This window comes from Chanos chanos, chromosome 9, assembly GCF_902362185.1.
Source record: "Chanos chanos chromosome 9, fChaCha1.1, whole genome shotgun sequence".
Taxonomy (NCBI): Eukaryota; Metazoa; Chordata; class Actinopteri; order Gonorynchiformes; family Chanidae; genus Chanos; species Chanos chanos.
In genome coordinates this window covers 27391800-27416884 of record NC_044503.1, presented here as the reverse complement: position 1 = coordinate 27416884, position 25085 = coordinate 27391800, and the positions used below count along the sequence as shown (strand labels likewise).

Below are 25085 nucleotides of genomic sequence, written 5' to 3'. Positions count from 1 at the left end.
TCCACTAAAGTTTCACCTTATAATCAGCACAAGACATTTCATGAAAGAAATATTTCACAAAAATATGTTTTTGATAATATTATTGAAGTTAATTACAATCTGGAGTTTGTGAACAGTCCAACTCTTCAGCACACCCCATATCACATATTATCTCCTGTGCCGCTTCCCAAATGTTTGGGATTACTAGTAGTAGTTATAGTAGTAGCAGTAGTAGTAGTAGTAGCAGGAGTAGTTGTAGTAGAAGTAGTAATTGTAGTAGTGTTATTATTATTATTAGCTGTAGTAGTAGTAGTACTAGTATTATAGTAGTATTACTACTACTATTACTACTACATTTGGTACACTCTGTTATTCTTAATGATATATATATCCTCCAGTGCGTGGGCTTTCATGGCCATCTGTGTGTTCCCAAGTAAGCTTAATAATTAATCATCAAATTTATTGATAGATAAAGTTCCTGATATGTCAAAAAGGTATAAAAGAAAGGCTTAGGTCACATTTCAGTGCTCAGGATCCAAAACGTCCACGGACATGAAGTCTCTTATTCTCCTCGCTCTTTTCTCTGTGGCATGTATGTCTTCTTTTTTCTTTTGAATGTTCAAGAAACTATATGTATGTCATTACATATACAATTTTGATGATAATATACTCAGTTACCATGTAAATTAGCAGACATTTCATCTTTGGTCAGAATAGGAGATTGCAATGATTTTATGATGTGAAGGTACAGTGACATTTTTTCCACTTCTAACCTATAATTCTGTGGCACCAACTCATTACTCTGCCCTCCCACAGTTGCCGCCCCTCTGGATGAAGACGACAAGATCGTCGGAGGGTATGAGTGCAGGAAGAATGGCGTACCCTACCAGGTGTCTCTGAACTCTGGGTACCACTTCTGCGGTGGTTCCCTGATCAGCAGCTTGTGGGTGGTGTCTGCTGCTCACTGCTACATGTCGTAAGTGCAAATCCATGTCAAAAACAAATGAAACGTAAGGTTCTATGTGAATGATATCTGTTTTCGTATCTGTAAACTATTCTGTATTGAGTTGCTTGGATTCTGCGGAAACCAATACTACAATATTTAAAAAAAGAATTTAGACATAACCAACATCATATTTGTGTAACTGAAGTGGGTTTCTTCATGGAGACCAATTCTGGATTTCTGCTCAGCCTAAAATTATTCAAACTGTGCATTATGACAGTTTTTTTGTGATGCTTCCATGCACCACGATAGTTTATTAGAAAAGATTAGGAAGTATTTCTGAAGTCTATACCAACAAGGATTACTTTTCTGTAAACAGCCGTATCCAGGTGCGTCTGGGTGAGCACAACATTGCTGTCAATGAGGGCACCGAGCAGTTCATTGACTCTGCCAAGGTCATCAAACATCCCAATTACAACAGCTACACCCTGGACAATGACATCATGCTGATCAAGCTCAGCCGCGCTGCCTCCCTGAACAGCTACGTGTCAACTGTGTCTCTGCCTAGCAGCTGTGCCGGTGCTGGTACCTGGTGTCTGATCTCTGGATGGGGAAACACTCTTAGCAATGGCAGTAAGTACCATCGGAGGGAAATTGTTTTTTTCCCCTATCATATGCAATACTATGTGGAATTACTGCAGCACATTTACTATGTATAATGTTACCGAGTGTTGTGTACTTTTCTCCTTTAAAGCACACTACCCCGACCGTCTGATGTGCCTGGACGCCCCTATTCTCAGTGACACCACCTGCCGTAACTCCTACCCTGGTGAGATCACCAACAACATGTTCTGTGCTGGCTTCTTGGAGGGAGGCAAGGACTCTTGCCAGGTAATAAAAGCGCGTAACTTAAAACACGGGCATTCTTCTACATCGAAGCTGACTGTTTAGAAAGAAAGTCTCTGACCGTCTACCTCTCTTTCACTTTCAGAATGACTCTGGTGGCCCTCTTGTGTGCAATGGTCAGCTGCAGGGTGTTGTGTCCTGGGGGTACGGCTGTGCCCTGAAGAACCGTCCTGGTGTCTACGCCAAGGTCTGCGTCTACAACACCTGGATCAGGAACACCATGAACTCCAACTAGATCCTGGCCTTACTCACAGATACCTTACAATGCATATAAGTCAATAACATCTTTCTGACTCAATAAAATTATGCATTCAAGTCTTTGAAGCTTCCTTTTTATTCACTGTAGCCAGACTGACTAAATCTCTTTAATCAATGTTGTGCACTCAAATAGTTTTTCTACACGTGCTGCAGAAAACCTCATCAAGCCCAAGCATTCCCATCTGATTAAAAGTTTTCATTTTATGGAGTTCTTTGAGAGGGTTTCCCATACTGAAGTACACACAGGGATTCTTTTTTACCAGGCAACACCCGGTAAATGTATACACACAGTTCTCTTCATAAGTTTACATACCCGGGCAGAATCTGTAAGATGTGTACCATTCTTTGAAGAAAACATGAGTGATCAGGCAAAAACACATTTCTTTCATCTTTAATGGGATTCAAATTAAACTATAAGGCATCACAGAATAGCACAATCATTAAATGAAGCATAGCAATAAAGTAAAGTATGAAAATGAAGCATCAACGATGGCTTGAAGCCCTTTGTGATAATTGTGGATGAGGCCCTTTATTTCCTCAGCTGGTAAAGCTGCCCATTTTTCTTGGCAAAAAGCCTCCAGGTCCCTTAAATTCACCCCAAAGTGGCTCAGTGACATTGAGGTCAAGAGACTGTGATGGCCACTCCAGAACCTTCCATTTTTTTGGGCTGTAGCCACTGAACTTGGCCTTGTGCTTTGGATCACTGTCATGTTGGAAAGTCGAAGTGCATGCTTCCGGGCTGATGAATGCAAAGTGGCCCCCAATATTTTCTGATAACATGCTGCATTCATCTTGCCATCCATTTTGACTGAATTCCGTGCCGCTGTAGCTCACACACCCCCAAAGCATCAGAGATCCACTTCCATGCTTCACAGTAGCTATGGTGTCTTTTTCGTCAGAGGCTTTGTTGACTCCTCTCCAAACATAGCGATAATGGTTGTGGCCATAAGGTTCAACTTTGCTCTCCAAAGGACTTTGTTTCAGAAGTTTTCAGGCTTGTCTAGGTGCTGTTTAGCATACTGTAAGCAGGCTGTTTTGTGGCGTTGGCGAATTAATGGCTTTTTTTCTGGCAACTCGACTGCAGCCCATTTTTGTTCAAGTACCTCCTTATTGTGCACCTTGAAACAGCCACAACACTTTTTTTTCCCAGAGAAGCCTGTAGTTCAGCAGAAGTTGCTTGTTGAGTTTGCTGTGCATCCTGACCAAGTTTCCTGGCAGTTGTGGCTGAAATATTTTGTTGGTCTACCCGACTGTGGCTTGGTATCAACAGAATCCCCAATTCTGCACTTCTTTGCCAGAGTTTGAACACAACTGATTGGCATTTTCAAATCTTTGGATATCTTTATATATCCTTTGTCTGATTTATAAAGTTCGGCTGCCTTTTCTCATAGGTCCTTTGACAGGACCTTTCTGTTACAGTGAATGTCAAGGATATCTTAAATATCTTACTTGGGAGATCATTTTTCCACAATAAATGATTAAACATAGGACAATGTCTTCCCATCACGATGGTGGATTTCCAATAAATGTGTTTCCAATTTTAACTGTGTACACTGGTTGCTAAAGACACAAAGCCAACAAAGGCATCCACAACTTTCTGCTACCGGATGTCTTCTCTCACACAAGCCAGGTCTTTGAGAGATCTTTTGGGAACATACCAGATGTAAGTACATGGGTAAGTTTTATTTTCCATGTAGCATTTTTGTCACTGTAACAGATGAGTGGTCTAAAACACACAAAAGATAAGAAAATGTCTGTTTCCATGGAATTACAATGTTTTGTGGTTGAGTCGTAAACTGAAATATGTGAAGACAGTTCTCAAGTGATTGTGTTGGAACTATACATATGTGCATATTTATTTTAAATATGAGAGCCACACAAGTAAGGGAATGATGTTACAATGGAATAAACTAACCTAGTAAAAAGCATCACATTTAGTTCCACTAAAGTTTCACCTTATAATCAGCTCAAGACATTTCATGAAAGAAATATTTCACAAAAATATGTTTTTGATAATATTATTGAAGTTAATTACAATCTGGAGTTTGTGAACAGTCCAACTCTTCAGCACACCCCATATCACATATTATGTCCTGTGCCGCTTCCCAAATGTTTGGGATTACTAGTAGTAGTTATAGTAGTAGCAGTAGTAGTAGTAGTAGCAGGAGAAGTTGTAGTAGAAGTAGTAATTGTAGTAGTGTTATTATTATTATTAGCTGTAGTAGTAGTAGTACTAGTATTATAGTAGTATTACTACTACTATTACTACTACATTTGGTACACTCTGTTATTCTTAATGATATATATATCCTCCAGTGCGTGGGCTTTCATGGCCATCTGTGTGTTCCCAAGTAAGCTTAATAATTAATCATCAAATTTATTGATAGATAAAGTTCCTGATATGTCAAAAAGGTATAAAAGAAAGGCTTAGGTCACATTTCAGTGCTCAGGATCCAAAACGTCCACGGACATGAAGTCTCTTATTCTCCTCGCTCTTTTCTCTGTGGCATGTATGTCTTCTTTTTTCTTTTGAATGTTCAAGAAACTATATGTATGTCATTACATACACAATTTTGATGATAATATACTCAGTTACCATGTAAATTAGCAGACATTTCATCTTTGGTCAGAATAGGAGATTGCAGTGATTTTATGATGTGAAGGTACAGTGACATTTTTTCCACTTCTAACCTATAATTCTGCGGCACCAACTCATTACTCTGCCCTCCCACAGTTGCCGCCCCTCTGGATGAAGACGACAAGATCGTCGGAGGGTATGAGTGCAGGAAGAATGGCGTACCCTACCAGGTGTCTCTGAACTCTGGGTACCACTTCTGCGGTGGTTCCCTGATCAGCAGCTTGTGGGTGGTGTCTGCTGCTCACTGCTACATGTCGTAAGTGCAAATCCATGTCAAAAATAAATGAAACCTAAGATTCTATGTGAATGATATCTGTTTTCGTATCTGTAAACTATTCTGTATTGAGTTGCTTGGATTCTGCGGAAACCAATACTACAATATTTAAAAAAAGAATTTAGACATAACCAACATCATATTTGTGTAACTGAAGTGGGTTTCTTCATGGAGACCAATTCTGGATTTCTGCTCAGCCTAAAATTATTCAAACTGTGCATTATGACATTTTTTTTTTGTGATGCTTCCATGCACCACGATAGTTTATTAGAAAAGATTAGGAAGTATTTCTGAAGTCTATACCAACAAGGATTACTTTTCTGTAAACAGCCGTATCCAGGTGCGTCTGGGTGAGCACAACATTGCTGTCAATGAGGGCACCGAGCAGTTCATTGACTCTGCCAAGGTCATCAAACATCCCAATTACAACAGCTACACCCTGGACAATGACATCATGCTGATCAAGCTCAGCCGTGCTGCCTCCCTGAACAGCTACGTGTCAACTGTGTCTCTGCCTAGCAGCTGTGCCGGTGCTGGTACCTGGTGTCTGATCTCTGGATGGGGAAACACTCTTAGCAATGGCAGTAAGTACCATCAAAGGGAAATTGTTTTTTCCCCCTATCATATGCAATACTATGTGGAATTACTGCAGCACATTTACTATGTATAATGTTACCGAGTGTTGTGTACTTTTCTCCTTTAAAGCACACTACCCCGACCGTCTGATGTGCCTGGATGCCCCTATTCTCAGTGACACCACCTGCCGTAACTCCTACCCTGGAGAGATCACCAACAACATGTTCTGTGCTGGCTTCTTGGAGGGAGGCAAGGACTCTTGCCAGGTAATAAAAGCGCGTAACTTAAAACACGGGCATTCTTCTACATCGAAGCTGACTGTTTAGAAAGAAAGTCTCTGACCGTCTACCTCTCTCTTTCACTTTCAGAATGACTCTGGTGGCCCTCTTGTGTGCAATGGTCAGCTGCAGGGTGTTGTGTCCTGGGGGTACGGCTGTGCCCTGAAGAACCGTCCTGGTGTCTATGCCAAGGTCTGCGTCTACAACGCCTGGATCAGGAACACCATGAACTCCAACTAGATCCTGGCCTTACTCACAGATACCTTACAATGCATATAAGTCAATAACATCTTTCTGACTCAATAAAATTATGCATTCAAATCTTTGAAGCTTCCTTTTTATTCACTGTAGCCAGACTGACTAAATCTCTTTAATCAATGTTGTGCACTCAAATAGTTTCTCTACACGTGCTGCAGAAAACCTCATCAAGCCCAAGCATTCCCATCTGATTAAAAGTTTTCATTTTATGGAGTTCTTTGAGAGGGTTTCCCATACTGAAGTACACACAGGGATTCTTTTTTACCAGGCAACACCCGGTAAATGTATATACACAGTTCTCTTCATAAGTTTACATACCCGGCCGGAATCTGTAAGATGTGTACCATTCTTTGAAGAAAACATGAGTGATCAGGCAAAACACATTTCTTTCATCTTTAATGGGATTCAAATTAAACTATAAGGCATCACAGAATAGCACAATCATTAAATGAAGCATAGCAATAAAGTAAAGTATGAAAATGAAGCATCAACGATGGCTTGAAGCCCTTTGTGATAATTGTGGATGAGGCCCTTTATTTCCTCAGCTGGTAAAGCTGCCCATTTTTCTTGGCAAAAAGCCTCCAGGTCCCTTAAATTCACCCCAAAGTGGCTCAGTGACATTGAGGTCAAGAGACCGTGATGGCCACTCCAGAACCTTCCATTTTTTTGGGCTGTAGCCACTGAACTTGGCCTTGTGCTTTGGATCACTGTCATGTTGGAAAGTCGAAGTGCATGCTTCCGGGCTGATGAATGCAAAGTGGCCCCCAATATTTTCTGATAACATGCTGCATTCATCTTGCCATCCATTTTGACTGAATTCCGTGCCGCTGTAGCTCACACACCCCCAAAGCATCAGAGATCCACTTCCATGCTTCACAGTAGCTATGGTGTCTTTTTCGTCAGAGGCTTTGTTGACTCCTCTCCAAACATAGCGATAATGGTTGTGGCCATAAGGTTCAACTTTGCTCTCCAAAGGACTTTGTTTCAGAAGTTTTCAGGCTTGTCTTGGTGCTGTTTAGCATACTGTAAGCAGGCTGTTTTGTGGCGTTGGCGCATTAATGGCTTTTTTTCTGGCAACTCGACTGCAGCCCATTTTTGTTCAAGTACCTCCTTATTGTGCACCTTGAAACAGCCACAACACTTTTTTTTTTCCAGAGAAGCCTGTAGTTCAGCAGAAGTTGCTTGTTGAAGCTTTTTGCCTTCCAACCAAGTTTCCTGGCAGTTGTGGCTGAAATATTTTGTTGGTCTACCTGACCGTGGCTTGGTATCAACAGAATCCCCAATTTTGCACTTCTTTGCCAGAGTTTGAACACGACTTATTGGCATTTTCAAATCTTTGGATATCTTTATATATCCTTTGTCTGATTTATAAAGTTCGGCTGCCTTTTCTCATAGGTCCTTTGACAGGACCTTTCTGTTACAGTGAATGTCAAGGATATCTTACATATCTTACTTGGGAGATCATTTTTCCACAATAAATGATTAAACAAAGGACAATGTCTTCCCATCACAATGATGAATTTCCAATAAATGTGTTTCCAATTAACTGTGTACATTGGTTGCTAAAGACACAAAGCCAACAAAGGCATCCACAACTTTCTGCTACCGGATGTCTTCTCTCACACAAGCCAGGTCTTTGAGAGATCTTTTGGGAACATACCAGATGTAAGTACATGGGTAAGTTTTATTTTCCATGTAGCATTTTTGTCACTGTAACAGATGAGTGGTCTAAAACACACAAAAGATAAGAAAATGTCTGTTTCCATGGAATTACAATGTTTTTTGGTTGAGTTGTAAACTGAAATATGTGAAGACAGTTCTCAAGTGATTGTGTTGGAACTATACATATGTGCATATTTATTTTAAATATGAGAGCCACACAAGTAAGGGAATGATGTTACAATGGAATAAACTAACCTAGTAAAAAGCATCACATTTAGTTCCGCTAAAGTTTCACCTTATAATCAGCACAAGACATTTCATGAAAGAAATATTTCACAAAAATATGTTTTTGATAATATTATTGAAGTTAATTACAATCTGGAGTTTGTGAACAGTCCAACTCTTCAGCACACCCCATATCACATATTATGTCCTGTGCCGCTTCCCAAATTTTGGGATTACTAGTAATAGTTATAGTAGTAGCAGTAGTAGTAGCAGGAGTAGTTGTAGTAGAAGTAGTAATTGTAGTAGTGTTATTATTATTATTAGCTGTAGTAGTAGTAGTAGTACTAGTATTATAGTAGTATTACTACTACTATTACTACTACATTTGGTACACTCTGTTATTCTTAATGATATATATATCCTCCAGTGCGTGGGCTTTCATGGCCATCTGTGTGTTCCCAAGTAAGCTTAATAATTAATCATCAAATTTATTGATAGATAAAGTTCCTGATATGTCAAAAAGGTATAAAAGAAAGGCTTAGGTCACATTTCAGTGCTCAGGATCCAAAACGTCCACGGACATGAAGTCTCTTATTCTCCTCGCTCTTTTCTCTGTGGCATGTATGTCTTCTTTTTTCTTTTGAATGTTCAAGAAACTATATGTATGTCATTACATATACAATTTTGATGATAATATACTCAGTTACCATGTAAATTAGCAGACATTTCATCTTTGGTCAGAATAGGAGATTGCAATGATTTTATGATGTGAAGGTACAGTGACATTTTTTCCACTTCTAACCTATAATTCTGCGGCACCAACTCATTACTCTGCCCTCCCACAGTTGCCGCCCCTCTGGATGAAGACGACAAGATCGTCGGAGGGTATGAGTGCAGGAAGAATGGCGTACCCTACCAGGTGTCTCTGAACTCTGGGTACCACTTCTGCGGTGGTTCCCTGATCAGCAGCTTGTGGGTGGTGTCTGCTGCTCACTGCTACATGTCGTAAGTGCAAATCCATGTCAAAAATAAATGAAACCTAAGGTTCTATGTGAATGATATCTGTTTTCGTATCTGTAAACTATTCTGTATTGAGTTGCTTGGATTCTGCGGAAACCAATACTACAATATTTAAAAAAAGAATTTAGACATAACCAACATCATATTTGTGTAACTGAAGTGGGTTTCTTCATGGAGACCAATTCTGGATTTCTGCTCAGCCTAAAATTATTCAAACTGTGCATTATGACATTTTTTTTTTGTGATGCTTCCATGCACCACGATAGTTTATTAGAAAAGATTAGGAAGTATTTCTGAAGTCTATACCAACAAGGATTACTTTTCTGTAAACAGCCGTATCCAGGTGCGTCTGGGTGAGCACAACATTGCTGTCAATGAGGGCACCGAGCAGTTCATTGACTCTGCCAAGGTCATCAAACATCCCAATTACAACAGCTACACCCTGGACAATGACATCATGCTGATCAAGCTCAGCCGTGCTGCCTCCCTGAACAGCTACGTGTCAACTGTGTCTCTGCCTAGCAGCTGTGCCGGTGCTGGTACCTGGTGTCTGATCTCTGGATGGGGAAACACTCTTAGCAATGGCAGTAAGTACCATCAAAGGGAAATTGTTTTTTCCCCCTATCATATGCAATACTATGTGGAATTACTGCAGCACATTTACTATGTATAATGTTACCGAGTGTTGTGTACTTTTCTCCTTTAAAGCACACTACCCCGACCGTCTGATGTGCCTGGATGCCCCTATTCTCAGTGACACCACCTGCCGTAACTCCTACCCTGGAGAGATCACCAACAACATGTTCTGTGCTGGCTTCTTGGAGGGAGGCAAGGACTCTTGCCAGGTAATAAAAGCGCGTAACTTAAAACACGGGCATTCTTCTACATCGAAGCTGACTGTTTAGAAAGAAAGTCTCTGACCGTCTACCTCTCTCTTTCACTTTCAGAATGACTCTGGTGGCCCTCTTGTGTGCAATGGTCAGCTGCAGGGTGTTGTGTCCTGGGGGTACGGCTGTGCCCTGAAGAACCGTCCTGGTGTCTATGCCAAGGTCTGCGTCTACAACGCCTGGATCAGGAACACCATGAACTCCAACTAGATCCTGGCCTTACTCACAGATACCTTACAATGCATATAAGTCAATAACATCTTTCTGACTCAATAAAATTATGCATTCAAATCTTTGAAGCTTCCTTTTTATTCACTGTAGCCAGACTGACTAAATCTCTTTAATCAATGTTGTGCACTCAAATAGTTTCTCTACACGTGCTGCAGAAAACCTCATCAAGCCCAAGCATTCCCATCTGATTAAAAGTTTTCATTTTATGGAGTTCTTTGAGAGGGTTTCCCATACTGAAGTACACACAGGGATTCTTTTTTACCAGGCAACACCCGGTAAATGTATATACACAGTTCTCTTCATAAGTTTACATACCCGGCCGGAATCTGTAAGATGTGTACCATTCTTTGAAGAAAACATGAGTGATCAGGCAAAACACATTTCTTTCATCTTTAATGGGATTCAAATTAAACTATAAGGCATCACAGAATAGCACAATCATTAAATGAAGCATAGCAATAAAGTAAAGTATGAAAATGAAGCATCAACGATGGCTTGAAGCCCTTTGTGATAATTGTGGATGAGGCCCTTTATTTCCTCAGCTGGTAAAGCTGCCCATTTTTCTTGGCAAAAAGCCTCCAGGTCCCTTAAATTCACCCCAAAGTGGCTCAGTGACATTGAGGTCAAGAGACCGTGATGGCCACTCCAGAACCTTCCATTTTTTTGGGCTGTAGCCACTGAACTTGGCCTTGTGCTTTGGATCACTGTCATGTTGGAAAGTCGAAGTGCATGCTTCCGGGCTGATGAATGCAAAGTGGCCCCCAATATTTTCTGATAACATGCTGCATTCATCTTGCCATCCATTTTGACTGAATTCCGTGCCGCTGTAGCTCACACACCCCCAAAGCATCAGAGATCCACTTCCATGCTTCACAGTAGCTATGGTGTCTTTTTCGTCAGAGGCTTTGTTGACTCCTCTCCAAACATAGCGATAATGGTTGTGGCCATAAGGTTCAACTTTGCTCTCCAAAGGACTTTGTTTCAGAAGTTTTCAGGCTTGTCTTGGTGCTGTTTAGCATACTGTAAGCAGGCTGTTTTGTGGCGTTGGCGCATTAATGGCTTTTTTTCTGGCAACTCGACTGCAGCCCATTTTTGTTCAAGTACCTCCTTATTGTGCACCTTGAAACAGCCACAACACTTTTTTTTTTCCAGAGAAGCCTGTAGTTCAGCAGAAGTTGCTTGTTGAAGCTTTTTGCCTTCCAACCAAGTTTCCTGGCAGTTGTGGCTGAAATATTTTGTTGGTCTACCTGACCGTGGCTTGGTATCAACAGAATCCCCAATTTTGCACTTCTTTGCCAGAGTTTGAACACGACTTATTGGCATTTTCAAATCTTTGGATATCTTTATATATCCTTTGTCTGATTTATAAAGTTCGGCTGCCTTTTCTCATAGGTCCTTTGACAGGACCTTTCTGTTACAGTGAATGTCAAGGATATCTTACATATCTTACTTGGGAGATCATTTTTCCACAATAAATGATTAAACAAAGGACAATGTCTTCCCATCACAATGATGAATTTCCAATAAATGTGTTTCCAATTAACTGTGTACACTGGTTGCTAAAGACACAAAGCCAACAAAGGCATCCACAACTTTCTGCTACCGGATGTCTTCTCTCACACAAGCCAGGTCTTTGAGAGATCTTTTGGGAACATACCAGATGTAAGTACATGGGTAAGTTTTATTTTCCATGTAGCATTTTTGTCACTGTAACAGATGAGTGGTCTAAAACACACAAAAGATAAGAAAATGTCTGTTTCCATGGAATTACAATGTTTTTTGGTTGAGTTGTAAACTGAAATATGTGAAGACAGTTCTCAAGTGATTGTGTTGGAACTATACATATGTGCATATTTATTTTAAATATGAGAGCCACACAAGTAAGGGAATGATGTTACAATGGAATAAACTAACCTAGTAAAAAGCATCACATTTAGTTCCGCTAAAGTTTCACCTTATAATCAGCACAAGACATTTCATGAAAGAAATATTTCACAAAAATATGTTTTTGATAATATTATTGAAGTTAATTACAATCTGGAGTTTGTGAACAGTCCAACTCTTCAGCACACCCCATATCACATATTATGTCCTGTGCCGCTTCCCAAATTTTGGGATTACTAGTAATAGTTATAGTAGTAGCAGTAGTAGTAGCAGGAGTAGTTGTAGTAGAAGTAGTAATTGTAGTAGTGTTATTATTATTATTAGCTGTAGTAGTAGTAGTAGTACTAGTATTATAGTAGTATTACTACTACTATTACTACTACATTTGGTACACTCTGTTATTCTTAATGATATATATATCCTCCAGTGCGTGGGCTTTCATGGCCATCTGTGTGTTCCCAAGTAAGCTTAATAATTAATCATCAAATTTATTGATAGATAAAGTTCCTGATATGTCAAAAAGGTATAAAAGAAAGGCTTAGGTCACATTTCAGTGCTCAGGATCCAAAACGTCCACGGACATGAAGTCTCTTATTCTCCTCGCTCTTTTCTCTGTGGCATGTATGTCTTCTTTTTTCTTTTGAATGTTCAAGAAACTATATGTATGTCATTACATATACAATTTTGATGATAATATACTCAGTTACCATGTAAATTAGCAGACATTTCATCTTTGGTCAGAATAGGAGATTGCAATGATTTTATGATGTGAAGGTACAGTGACATTTTTTCCACTTCTAAGCTATAATTCTGTGGCACCAACTCATTACTCTGCCCTCCCACAGTTGCCGCCCCTCTGGATGAAGACGACAAGATCGTCGGAGGGTATGAGTGCAGGAAGAATGGCGTACCCTACCAGGTGTCTCTGAACTCTGGGTACCACTTCTGCGGTGGTTCCCTGATCAGCAGCTTGTGGGTGGTGTCTGCTGCTCACTGCTACATGTCGTAAGTGCAAATCCATGTCAAAAATAAATGAAACGTAAGGTTCTATGTGAATGATATCTGTTTTCGTATCTGTAAACTATTTTGTATTGAGTTGCTTGGATTCTGCGGAAACCAATACTGCAATATTTAAAAAAAAGAATTTAGACATAACCAACGTCATATTTGTGTAACTGAAGTGGGTTTCTTCATGGAGACCAATTCTGGATTTCTGCTCAGCCTAAAATTATTCAAACTGTGCATTATGACATTTTTTTTTTGTGATGCTTCCATGCACCACGATAGTTTATTAGAAAAGATTAGGAAGTATTTCTGAAGTCTATACCAACAAGGATTACTTTTCTGTAAACAGCCGTATCCAGGTGCGTCTGGGTGAGCACAACATTGCTGTCAATGAGGGCACCGAGCAGTTCATTGACTCTGCCAAGGTCATCAAACATCCCAACTACAACAGCTACACCCTGGACAATGACATCATGCTGATCAAGCTCAGCCGTGCTGCCTCCCTGAACAGCTACGTGTCAACTGTGTCTCTGCCTAGCAGCTGTGCCGGTGCTGGTACCTGGTGTCTGATCTCTGGATGGGGAAACACTCTTAGCAATGGCAGTAAGTACCATCAAAGGGAAATTGTTTTTTCCCCCTATCATATGCAATACTATGTGGAATTACTGCAGCACATTTACTATGTATAATGTTACCGAGTGTTGTGTACTTTTCTCCTTTAAAGCACACTACCCCGACCGTCTGATGTGCCTGGATGCCCCTATTCTCAGTGACACCACCTGCCGTAACTCCTACCCTGGAGAGATCACCAACAACATGTTCTGTGCTGGCTTCTTGGAGGGAGGCAAGGACTCTTGCCAGGTAATAAAAGCGCGTAACTTAAAACACGGGCATTCTTCTACATCGAAGCTGACTGTTTAGAAAGAAAGTCTCTGACCGTCTACCTCTCTCTTTCACTTTCAGAATGACTCTGGTGGCCCTCTTGTGTGCAATGGTCAGCTGCAGGGTGTTGTGTCCTGGGGGTACGGCTGTGCCCTGAAGAACCGTCCTGGTGTCTATGCCAAGGTCTGCGTCTACAACGCCTGGATCAGGAACACCATGAACTCCAACTAGATCCTGGCCTTACTCACAGATACCTTACAATGCATATAAGTCAATAACATCTTTCTGACTCAATAAAATTATGCATTCAAATCTTTGAAGCTTCCTTTTTATTCACTGTAGCCAGACTGACTAAATCTCTTTAATCAATGTTGTGCACTCAAATAGTTTCTCTACACGTGCTGCAGAAAACCTCATCAAGCCCAAGCATTCCCATCTGATTAAAAGTTTTCATTTTATGGAGTTCTTTGAGAGGGTTTCCCATACTGAAGTACACACAGGGATTCTTTTTTACCAGGCAACACCCGGTAAATGTATATACACAGTTCTCTTCATAAGTTTACATACCCGGCCGGAATCTGTAAGATGTGTACCATTCTTTGAAGAAAACATGAGTGATCAGGCAAAACACATTTCTTTCATCTTTAATGGGATTCAAATTAAACTATAAGGCATCACAGAATAGCACAATCATTAAATGAAGCATAGCAATAAAGTAAAGTATGAAAATGAAGCATCAACGATGGCTTGAAGCCCTTTGTGATAATTGTGGATGAGGCCCTTTATTTCCTCAGCTGGTAAAGCTGCCCATTTTTCTTGGCAAAAAGCCTCCAGGTCCCTTAAATTCACCCCAAAGTGGCTCAGTGACATTGAGGTCAAGAGACCGTGATGGCCACTCCAGAACCTTCCATTTTTTTGGGCTGTAGCCACTGAACTTGGCCTTGTGCTTTGGATCACTGTCATGTTGGAAAGTCGAAGTGCATGCTTCCGGGCTGATGAATGCAAAGTGGCCCCCAATATTTTCTGATAACATGCTGCATTCATCTTGCCATCCATTTTGACTGAATTCCGTGCCGCTGTAGCTCACACACCCCCAAAGCATCAGAGATCCACTTCCATGCTTCACAGTAGCTATGGTGTCTTTTTCGTCAGAGGCTTTGTTGACTCCTCTCCAAACATAGCGATAATGGTTGTGGCCATAAGGTTCAACTTTGCTCTCCAAAGGACTTTGTTTCAGAAGTTTTCAGGCTTGTCTAGGTGCTGTTTAGCATACTGTAAGCAGGCTGTTTTGTGGCGTTGGCGAATTAATGGCTTTTTTTCTGGCAACTCGACTGCAGCCCATTTTTGTTCAAGTACCTCCTTATTGTGCACCTTGAAACAGCCACAACACTTTTTTTTCCCAGAGAAGCCTGTAGTTCAGCAGAAGTTGCTTGTTGAAGCTTTTTGCGATCCAAGCAAGTTTCCTGGCAGTTGTGGCTGAAATATTTTGTTGGTCTACCCGACCGTGGCTTGGTATCAACAGAATCCCCAATTCTGCACTTCTTTGCCAGAGTTTGAACACAACTGATTGGCATTTTCAAATCTTTGGATATCTTTATATATCCTTTGTCTGATTTATAAAGTTCGGCTGCCTTTTCTCATAGGTCCTTTGACAGGACCTTTCTGTTACAGTGAATGTCAAGGATATCTTACATATCTTACTTGGGAGATCATTTTTCCACAATAAATGATTAAACAAAGGACAATGTCTTCCCATCACAATGATGAATTTCCAATAAATGTGTTTCCAATTAACTGTGTACATTGGTTGCTAAAGACACAAAGCCAACAAAGGCATCCACAACTTTCTGCTACCGGATGTCTTCTCTCACACAAGCCAGGTCTTTGAGAGATCTTTTGGGAACATACCAGATGTAAGTACATGGGTAAGTTTTATTTTCCATGTAGCATTTTTGTCACTGTAATAGATGAGTGGTCTAAAACACACAAAAGATAAGAAAATGTCTGTTTCCATGGAATTACAATGTTTCGTGGTTGAGTCGTAAACTGAAATATGTGAAGACAGTTCTCAAGTGATTGTGTTGGAACTATACATATGTGCATATTTATTTTAAATATGAGAGCCACACAAGTAAGGGAATGATGTTACAATGGAATAAACTAACCTAGTAAAAAGCATCACATTTAGTTCCACTAAAGTTTCACCTTATAATCAGCACAAGACATTTCATGAAAGAAATATTTCACAAAAATATGTTTTTGATAATATTATTGAAGTTAATTACAATCTGGAGTTTGTGAACAGTCCAACTCTTCAGCACACCCCATATCACATATTATGTCCTGTGCCGCTTCCCAAATGTTTGGGATTACTAGTAATAGTTATAGTAGTAGCAGTAGTAGTAGCAGGAGTAGTTGTAGTAGAAGTAGTAATTGTAGTAGTGTTATTATTATTATTAGCTGTAGTAGTAGTAGTACTAGTATTATAGTAGTATTACTACTACTATTACTACTACATTTGGTACACTCTGTTATTCTTAATGATATAGATATCCTCCAGTGCGTGGGCTTTCATGGCCATCTGTGTGTTCCCAAGTAAGCTTAATAATTAATCATCAAATTTATTGATAGATAAAGTTCCTGATATGTCAAAAAGGTATAAAAGAAAGGCTTAGGTCACATTTCAGTGCTCAGGATCCAAAACGTCCACGGACATGAAGTCTCTTATTCTCCTCGCTCTTTTCTCTGTGGCATGTATGTCTTCTTTTTTCTTTTGAATGTTCAAGAAACTATATGTATGTCATTACATGTACAATTTTGATGATAATATACTCAGTTACCATGTAAATTAGCAGACATTTCATCTTTGGTCAGAATAGGAGATTGCAATGATTTTATGATGTGAAGGTACAGTGACATTTTTTCCACTTCTAACCTATAATTCTGCGGCACCAACTCATTACTCTGCCCTCCCACAGTTGCCGCCCCTCTGGATGAAGACGACAAGATCGTCGGAGGGTATGAGTGCAGGAAGAATGGCATACCCTACCAGGTGTCTCTGAACTCTGGGTACCACTTCTGCGGTGGTTCCCTGATCAGCAGCTTGTGGGTGGTGTCTGCTGCTCACTGCTACATGTCGTAAGTGCAAATCCATGTCAAAAATAAATGAAACCTAAGATTCTATGTGAATGATATCTGTTTTCGTATCTGTAAACTATTCTGTATTGAGTTGCTTGGATTCTGCGGAAACCAATACTACAATATTTAAAAAAAGAATTTAGACATAACCAACATCATATTTGTGTAACTGAAGTGGGTTTCTTCATGGAGACCAATTCTGGATTTCTGCTCAGCCTAAAATTATTCAAACTGTGCATTATGACATTTTTTTTTTGTGATGCTTCCATGCACCACGATAGTTTATTAGAAAAGATTAGGAAGTATTTCTTAAGTCTATACCAACAAGGATTACTTTTCTGTAAACAGCCGTATCCAGGTGCGTCTGGGTGAGCACAACATTGCTGTCAATGAGGGCACCGAGCAGTTCATTGACTCTGCCAAGGTCATCAAACATCCCAACTACAACAGCTACACCCTGGACAATGACATCATGCTGATCAAGCTCAGCCGTGCTGCCTCCCTGAACAGCTACGTGTCAACTGTGTCTCTGCCTAGCAGCTGTGCCGGTGCTGGTACCTGGTGTCTGATCTCTGGATGGGGAAACACTCTTAGCAATGGCAGTAAGTACCATCAAAGGGAAATTGTTTTTTCCCCCTATCATATGCAATACTATGTGGAATTACTGCAGCACATTTACTATGTATAATGTTACCGAGTGTTGTGTACTTTTCTCCTTTAAAGCACACTACCCCGACCGTCTGATGTGCCTGGATGCCCCTATTCTCAGTGACACCACCTGCCGTAACTCCTACCCTGGTGAGATCACCAACAACATGTTCTGTGCTGGCTTCTTGGAGGGAGGCAAGGACTCTTGCCAGGTAATAAAAGCACGTAACTTAAAACACGGGCATTCTTCTACATCGAAGCTGACTGTTTAGAAAGAAAGTCTCTGACCGTCTACCTCTCTCTTTCACTTTCAGAATGACTCTGGTGGCCCTCTTGTATGCAATGGTCAGCTGCAGGGTGTTGTGTCCTGGGGGTACGGCTGTGCCCTGAAGAACCGTCCTGGCGTCTATGCCAAGGTCTGCGTCTACAACACCTGGATCAGGAACACCATGAACTCCAACTAGATCCTGGCCTAACTCACTGATACTATACTATGCATTAGGGATGGAGCCACATCCGAATATGGTATTTGGCCAAGCACAAATAGTGGGTTTTTATGAATATTTATTTTGTACAAATATGTTAAAAATGATTTGTTCTCAGGAAAGAAAAAAATATGTCAAATAGCTGGTGTTCCTCATTATGACGGAGTATTACTCCCACATTGAGGGAAAAAATTCTGAGATTTCAAGAATAAAGTCATAATATTACGAGAATATAGTCGTAATATTATGAGAATAAAGTCATAATTTCAGAAGAGCACAGGAGGATCAGCCTGCCGCAATGTGGCGCTGATGTGCCAAAAGGTATAATTTAACATGATGCTCCACGTAGGAGATTAGCCTACGTTCGATCTGGCAGTGTAGCTACTAGTTAGTTCACCTACATGCTGTGCTCACTACTCAGTCAGCCTGTGTGGTGGGGTTCACAGTGTTCATACAGGCATTTATTAGTTTAGATTTCAGTTTATTGGTTTGAGTGTGGATTAGGAACTGAATGCTAATTTTAAAATTATTTTCTTTTCATTGATGTTTATGGTTATACATAGTTATTGCTGGGTTTATGAAAACCATAAACCAATATTACATTTAAGTGTTCATGATTATTATAATAGTTCATTGAAGAACACTTATATTGATATTTTAATATCCTAAAATTAGAAGTGTAATAAAAACAAAACAGGATTGCTATGCCTATTTCCACTTTTATTTGAATACAAATACAAATATAAATCATTTTGCTGCCTTAACAAATACAGATACAAATACAAATACCGGGCTCTCTGTACATCCCTACTATGCATGTAAGTCCAGAACATCTTTCATGACTCAATAAAATTATGCATTCAAATCTTTGAAGCTTCCTTTTTTATTCGCTGTAGCCAGATTAACTAACTCTTTTTAATGAATGTTGTGCACTCAAATAGTTTCTCTACACGTGCTGCAGAAAACCTCATCAAGCTCAAGCATTCCCATCTGATTAAAAGTTTTAATTTTGTGGAATTCTTTGAGAGGGTTCCCAATACTGAGGCACACACAGGGATTTTTTTCTTTTTGTCCTCTGCTTCCAGTTTGTGGATTAGTTGAAACTAATCCATCGGTCCAGTGTTGATATTGTTATCCCATATAAATTACTGACAGATTTGAATTAAGCACACTTACTTGGTTATTTAAGTCAAACTTGATAAAAACAGTATTAGCTCTGTATTCGACCTCACAGAACTCTTTTTTTTTTACCTGCATTCACATTTTAAAGTTATTCAAATAAGTAGGACATGGCGATGCCATGTAAAGGCAGAATTTTGCTGAGCTCCTCACGGAAACTAATAATTTCAGAATATTGCTCTTTTTCATTACATAAATCAACTCCACACGCTTAGATAAACAAATTAAGCTGATAACCTTTTAAATACAAAGAGAAAAATGCAAAGGAAATTCTGTGTAGGAAACGTGTTGGAGCCAGAGGAGAAGGCCTCTGAGGCTGGCGCTGATGCTGATGCTAACGTTAACCCAACAGAAGACGTTCACATTACCGTCGATGACCAACATGCAGTGCTGCGGGCCACTGAGTTTCTAAAACAAGACGTGATGGTGAAATTGGAAGAAAAGGCAACAGCCCAGTCTGCAGCACTTTGGAGCAAAGTTACCTAGATTCTGACAGAATTACAACGTGCGGTGGAACAAGTTAATAAAAGAATCAAGGCAGCCGAGGGTCGAGTATCTGAGCTGGAAACTGAGATTAGCAGCTACTCGGACTCAGTCACCTCCTTGGAATCAGATGTCAGCGGCATGACAAAAGAACTCACCACACTGAGAGATCGATGCGAAGATTTGGAGGCAAGATCTTGGCGTTGCAATATCCGCATCATGGGGTGAAGGAAGGACATGAGGATGGTAAGCACCCATCTCAGTTTGTGACTAATATGCTAAAGCTCTGGTTCTTGAGAGGCCTCCAACCATAGATCGAGCGCATTACACTCTCTGCAGTAAACCGGTACAAGACAGCCTTAAACTGTGTCTTAGATTTTTCACTAGGTTGTTCCAGTACGAAGGTCACCACACTTAAGGAATCTGCGTGCTGCATTAATGCATTTCTTCAGGCTTATGGAGTGACTGACCCCTGGAGACAGCCAATAGGCCAGAAGTTCACTGTTCATAGCTCAAACATGTCTTTCATTTGTATACACTTTGTATTATTATCAACAGTTGATCATCAAATCTGATTTGCTCTTGAACTCAGCACACAAACAAAACTGGGGGGTATTCCAGAAAGTAGAGGGTTGTACTATGAAGTGCGGTAACTGGCTTATCCAGGTAACTTCTGGTTAGGTTAACTCAGAGTAACCTCCTAATAGAAGAGACCAATGGCCTCATTCTCCTAGCAAAACAAAACTTAAAAGCTCTTCTATTAGGAGGTTTACTACTTACTCTGAGTTAACTTAACCAGAAGTTACCTTTACCTCGCCTCGTAGTACAGCCCTCCAGTTTAGAGAAAACTGAAGTTAGTTAACTAAGAGTAAGTAGTAAACCTCCTAATAGAAGAGCCCTATGGCTTCATTCTCCTAGCAAAACAAAATACTGTACAGTCCGGGGCGGTCTTGCCTGTCTGGAAAATTACAATAACAATACCAAACTCATTCTGTCATCTTATATGTCAGGTTTTATTTGTCAGATCTATTAAAAACTGTTGAAGGTCACTACACATTTAACTGTTGTGCGGTGTTTGTGTTTTTGTTACTCACCCAATGTTTGTGGGACTGGTGGACCCACAACATTATTGGGTTTTTAAAACAATACAGCCATAACAAATTATGTAAAAGTACTTAACAGCAATATAGACAGCATATATGGTTAATTTTTGCCATTTATCAGTACAAGTACTATTCATTTTTTGTGATAAAATGCGATTTTTTGAAAAATACAAAAAACAAAAAACAAAAACAAACAAACAAACAAAAAAAAAACCAATTATAATCAAGACGTAGGTGGAATAAATCATGTTTATCTTGAACAAATAAAAATGTAACAAGATTTTCATTAGTGATGAGACGTTGAAGCTCATTTCACTTTCGCAAAGCATACTGGTTTGAAACAGTGTGTTGAAACTTGGATCAAATTGTCATTTCCCTGTGACTGATGACGTCTGAAGCTTCGTACGTCAGTGAAACACCGGAAAGGGTTTGACTAATTCGAAGTTTTGGCGCCATCCTGTACCCCATAAGCTACAAGGAAACGTGAAAAAAACAGTCATTATTATTTATTCAGTCTTTCTCTTTGAACTGTTACACAAGCACATTCTCCAAGCCTCCTTATGATTCTCTTTGCCCCTTTTTTCTCTTTGCACAATTATTCCCCAAACACTGATAATGAAATGCTCTTCTTTCACCTCTCAGCAAAATCTTGTCACATAAATCTGAATCATGGTTATAGACCAGTCACGGAAGTAGTCACAAGAGTAAATTGTGGGACATACTAGGATGCATATCATGTTTTCTGTGGTATTGAGATCAAAAGTGATGCACATGTCACTCACACAAAGCATAAATAACTGTTTGCCTTTGTACATACAAAATCTTCCTTACAGCGCTGTCGCCTCACAGTAAGAAGGGTCCCGGGTTCGATTCCCGGCTGGGCGGCCAGGGTCCTTTCTGTGTGGAGTTTGCATGTTCTCCCTGTGTCTGTGCAGGTTTCCTGCGGGAGCTCCAGTTTCCTCCCACAGTCCAAAGACATGCAGGTCAGGTGAACTGGAGATACTAAATTGCCCCTAGGTGTGAATATGTTTGTCTGTGTGTCTGCCCTGCGATTAACTGGCGGCTTGTCCAGAACCCCCACAACCCTAATTAGGATGAGCGACTTAGATAATGAGTCAGTGAGTGAGTAAATCTGAGGGTCCAGATGAAAAACCAGAAAGTACTTGTTTTTCTCTCAGACATACAAGACAATATCATGACTCAGTCTGGGTAACATCGTGTGCACAATGCCCAGGAGTGTCCTCTTCTCTTCTCTCCTCTCCACTCCTGCTTTGCCTGTATCATCTTTTGAATGTCAATAAAGCAGAATACTGCCAAAAACCATCTCTGCATCTTTTTATTATTTTTAACATCAAACCACAAATGCCCAACAAAACGTAATTATAAGTAGTCATCACAAGTGTCATCACAAGTATCAATTGGCAGTTAATTACAGCTTAAGGACAACACATTTTATTAATTGTAGCAAACTGAGACATGTAAATTTCTTGCAGCACTTTAACGAGTGAACAACAATTATCAGAAGATCAAAATGAACACACATAGCATTCTTAGGCTTTTAGAGTACATATCGTATTGAAACTGAAATCAATGTTGTATGCATTCTTTCTCCGCAGTCTTGAGTTCATGGCTTCTATAATTTCTGCAAACCATCAGAACCACCAGATGTCACTGTGCTGTCTGTGTTCGATGCGTCAAGGTTTTGGATCTTTTTTTCAGCACAATCAGGAAGAAGCTTCAAAAGCTTCATAATTTAAATGTGCTTAAGTTACCAGTATAACAAAGTTCCTTTTTTTAAAAGATCACCGCAGTGTGTCAAAAATACGGTCATTGAAATGCATTCCAGAACAGTGTGCTAAACTAATATTTGAAATGTATTAATTTAAAACATGCTTTTTGAAAACACATTAAAGTACACTTAAAGTGCTTGTCATTAAAATACATTAAATTGAAAACACACTTTTATTACTCTTTGGATATTTCAAATATACCACTAGCATATTTAAGTATACTTCTTTTTCACAAGGGTAGTGTTGTCAAACGATTGCCAAATTAGTCTAAAAGACTGCGACAATGATATGAAAACAAAACAAACAGCCTACTCATTGCAGTGCTTTTTCAAAGTAGCACGGTCACGCGCATTATTGAGCTGACACTTCACTGAGCCACAGTGTAAACAAAGGTTTTTATTAATAAAGTAAGTAATTGATTAATACAAAATATAGGGTTCCTCATGGCTGTATACATTATATATGCAGCCATAATCAGGCTATGCGACGGATAAAAAAATGCGCAAGAATATTTTCCATAGACATATAATTATCTATTTTCCAATCTGAAACGGCCCCGGCCCCGCACCGGAATTCTGGCACAGTGCTGGAGAACTTCAGGGTGTAGACAACTGGGGCGGCATGGAAAGTTTCTGGTAGCAGTAGGCTGAACTCAGAAATCCAAAGGAAGCGTTTCATACTCACCTTCAGACGTTGTCGCGTATCCGATGAACTTGAAAACAGTGGACGTGATTCATACCTCTGCCTTCAACGTAGAGGCTGGCCTGTCTCTCTCAAACCTTTACATGTACATAGACAGTGCTGCGTCGCCGAACTATGACGTTGTAGGAGCTCTGTGGGTCTGGATTTCAGATTTTGTGATGAAGTTTGGCAATGCTGGCATCTGCTTTTGTCATAACTTTGTTATAAAGTAAAATAAAATAAAATAAAATAAAGGTTAATGTAATAAAATATTTGTTAGTATGTTAACCAGAAAAATCTGCGCGTGAATGAGCTTGGTGATCGATAGCGTATGCATTTATTTTTTAGTATACTGACAATATTTGTACCTTAGGGGAGCTCCATGCACTTAATTTTTGTTATATAATGTTCAAACATTCAGTGTTTTTCTCGGTACATAAAACACATGCTCATTTAAAGGAATCTTTGAGTTGGAGTTGGTGTGAGTTTGTGTCAAAGGTATATTTTGATACAAGGAAAATTGTCATATTTACTGCAGTTGAATATCCATCCCAAATGTTGGTTATCAGCCCCTTTTGTTACTAGTAATTGGTATTGGTATTGGCCATTGAAACACCTACGTCAACTACGTGAGTATTGCTCACGAGGAGGCACGCTTAACCAAAAGAAACTATCCAAGTGATGTTCTAGTGGAGTTACTTACACTCAAAAGGGTACTGGGGGAGGGAGAGGAAAAGGAAGTAGAAGAGCAGACCCAGCCTCACTCAGATATGAGAGACCAGAGTTACTGAGGTTGCCTGTAGGAGATCGTGAGCGAGGGATGAACTAATTGAACTGATCTCTGAGGTGTTATGACATCTGAGTTTTTGCATTGTCTCTGAACGCAGGGGGACTAGATCAAAGGGACAGGGACAGAGAGAGAGAGAGAGAGGAGGAATGAGAGTAAGGAGAGGTGTCAAAGAAGGGTGAGAAGAAGGGGGGTAGGGGAAAGTTTATGCAATTTCTAATATACAGACAAGCAAACTTTTATATGCCCATGTATTGCACTGTAAAAAGTCTCTCCTCCAATAGCCGGCCAAACTGGCAGAACCAAATATGTCTCAGGTATATCCTCTGGATATAGGAAGAGATTTAAACCTTGGGTCTAAGTCTGAGGGGAAGTGCAGCTTTCATTTCCCCTCTGTAGACTCACATTTCTCAAATAGGTCTTGATGTTTTTTTTAATGTCTCTGACAGTGTTGCTGACTATGTCAGCTGGGCAGAAAGCAGAGCAGTGATAGAAACTGTTGGGCTGTTCTCCTTGCACATGCTATTTGTTGCAAGCAGCACTGCATTGAGGGCTTGCGTAATCTCTGTGGCATTTGAGATGTCCATTTTAGGGTGCAGCTTCCAGGGACTCTCTTTCTCAATAGAGAAGAATAGAATTTTCATTGAAAAACACAACTGATTTGACTGACATCCGCATCAATAAAATTCCATGTGCCTCAATGGCAATGCAAGAACTGCAGCATAGCACATTCATTAAAGTTATGAATTAGCATTTTGTATCATTCACAACCTCATTATTAAAACAGAACGATATGCACACATCATACATATGAATATTTTAATTCACATCAGTGACGATGTGTGATAAACTTACCTAGGGAGATAAGTGATAGATATCAGGCTG

At 40.0% G+C, this 25085-nt stretch overlaps 5 protein-coding genes across 10 annotated transcripts; all 5 read left to right on the top strand.

Annotated features, from left to right (window-relative positions):
* The first annotated feature begins 531 nt into the window (after window positions 1-531).
* Window positions 532-2063, top strand: LOC115820091 (trypsin-3-like). Of its 2 annotated transcripts, none has more exons than XM_030783559.1 (5): window positions 532-571; window positions 796-955; window positions 1302-1552; window positions 1677-1813; window positions 1914-2063. In XM_030783559.1, exons 1-5 carry the CDS (start codon window positions 532-534, stop codon window positions 2061-2063), a joined length of 738 nt encoding a protein of 245 aa, XP_030639419.1. The 2 variants fall into 2 exon arrangements, with proteins under 2 accessions (XP_030639419.1, XP_030639418.1); XM_030783558.1 differs by having other exon boundaries at window positions 1302-1555.
* A 2493-nt stretch (window positions 2064-4556) lies between these two features.
* LOC115820096 (trypsin-3-like) lies at window positions 4557-6092 on the top strand. 2 transcript variants are annotated; one of them, XM_030783567.1, is made up of 5 exons: window positions 4557-4596; window positions 4821-4980; window positions 5329-5579; window positions 5704-5840; window positions 5943-6092. In XM_030783567.1, exons 1-5 carry the CDS (start codon window positions 4557-4559, stop codon window positions 6090-6092), a joined length of 738 nt encoding a protein of 245 aa, XP_030639427.1. The 2 variants fall into 2 exon arrangements, with proteins under 2 accessions (XP_030639427.1, XP_030639426.1); XM_030783566.1 differs by having other exon boundaries at window positions 5329-5582.
* Window positions 6093-8578: 2486 nt separating this feature from the next.
* Window positions 8579-10114, top strand: LOC115820095 (trypsin-3-like). 2 transcript variants are annotated; one of them, XM_030783564.1, is made up of 5 exons: window positions 8579-8618; window positions 8843-9002; window positions 9351-9601; window positions 9726-9862; window positions 9965-10114. In XM_030783564.1, exons 1-5 carry the CDS (start codon window positions 8579-8581, stop codon window positions 10112-10114), a joined length of 738 nt encoding a protein of 245 aa, XP_030639424.1. The 2 variants fall into 2 exon arrangements, with proteins under 2 accessions (XP_030639424.1, XP_030639423.1); XM_030783563.1 differs by having other exon boundaries at window positions 9351-9604.
* Window positions 10115-12600: 2486 nt separating this feature from the next.
* On the top strand, window positions 12601-14137 carry LOC115820092 (trypsin-3-like). 2 transcript variants are annotated; one of them, XM_030783561.1, is made up of 5 exons: window positions 12601-12640; window positions 12865-13024; window positions 13374-13624; window positions 13749-13885; window positions 13988-14137. In XM_030783561.1, the coding sequence occupies exons 1-5, from the start codon at window positions 12601-12603 to the stop codon at window positions 14135-14137; spliced, it is 738 nt and encodes a 245-aa protein (XP_030639421.1). The 2 variants fall into 2 exon arrangements, with proteins under 2 accessions (XP_030639421.1, XP_030639420.1); XM_030783560.1 differs by having other exon boundaries at window positions 13374-13627.
* Window positions 14138-16620: 2483 nt separating this feature from the next.
* On the top strand, window positions 16621-18156 carry LOC115820088 (trypsin-3-like). 2 transcript variants are annotated; one of them, XM_030783551.1, is made up of 5 exons: window positions 16621-16660; window positions 16885-17044; window positions 17393-17643; window positions 17768-17904; window positions 18007-18156. In XM_030783551.1, exons 1-5 carry the CDS (start codon window positions 16621-16623, stop codon window positions 18154-18156), a joined length of 738 nt encoding a protein of 245 aa, XP_030639411.1. The 2 variants fall into 2 exon arrangements, with proteins under 2 accessions (XP_030639411.1, XP_030639410.1); XM_030783550.1 differs by having other exon boundaries at window positions 17393-17646.
* Window positions 18157-25085: the final 6929 nt, after the last annotated feature.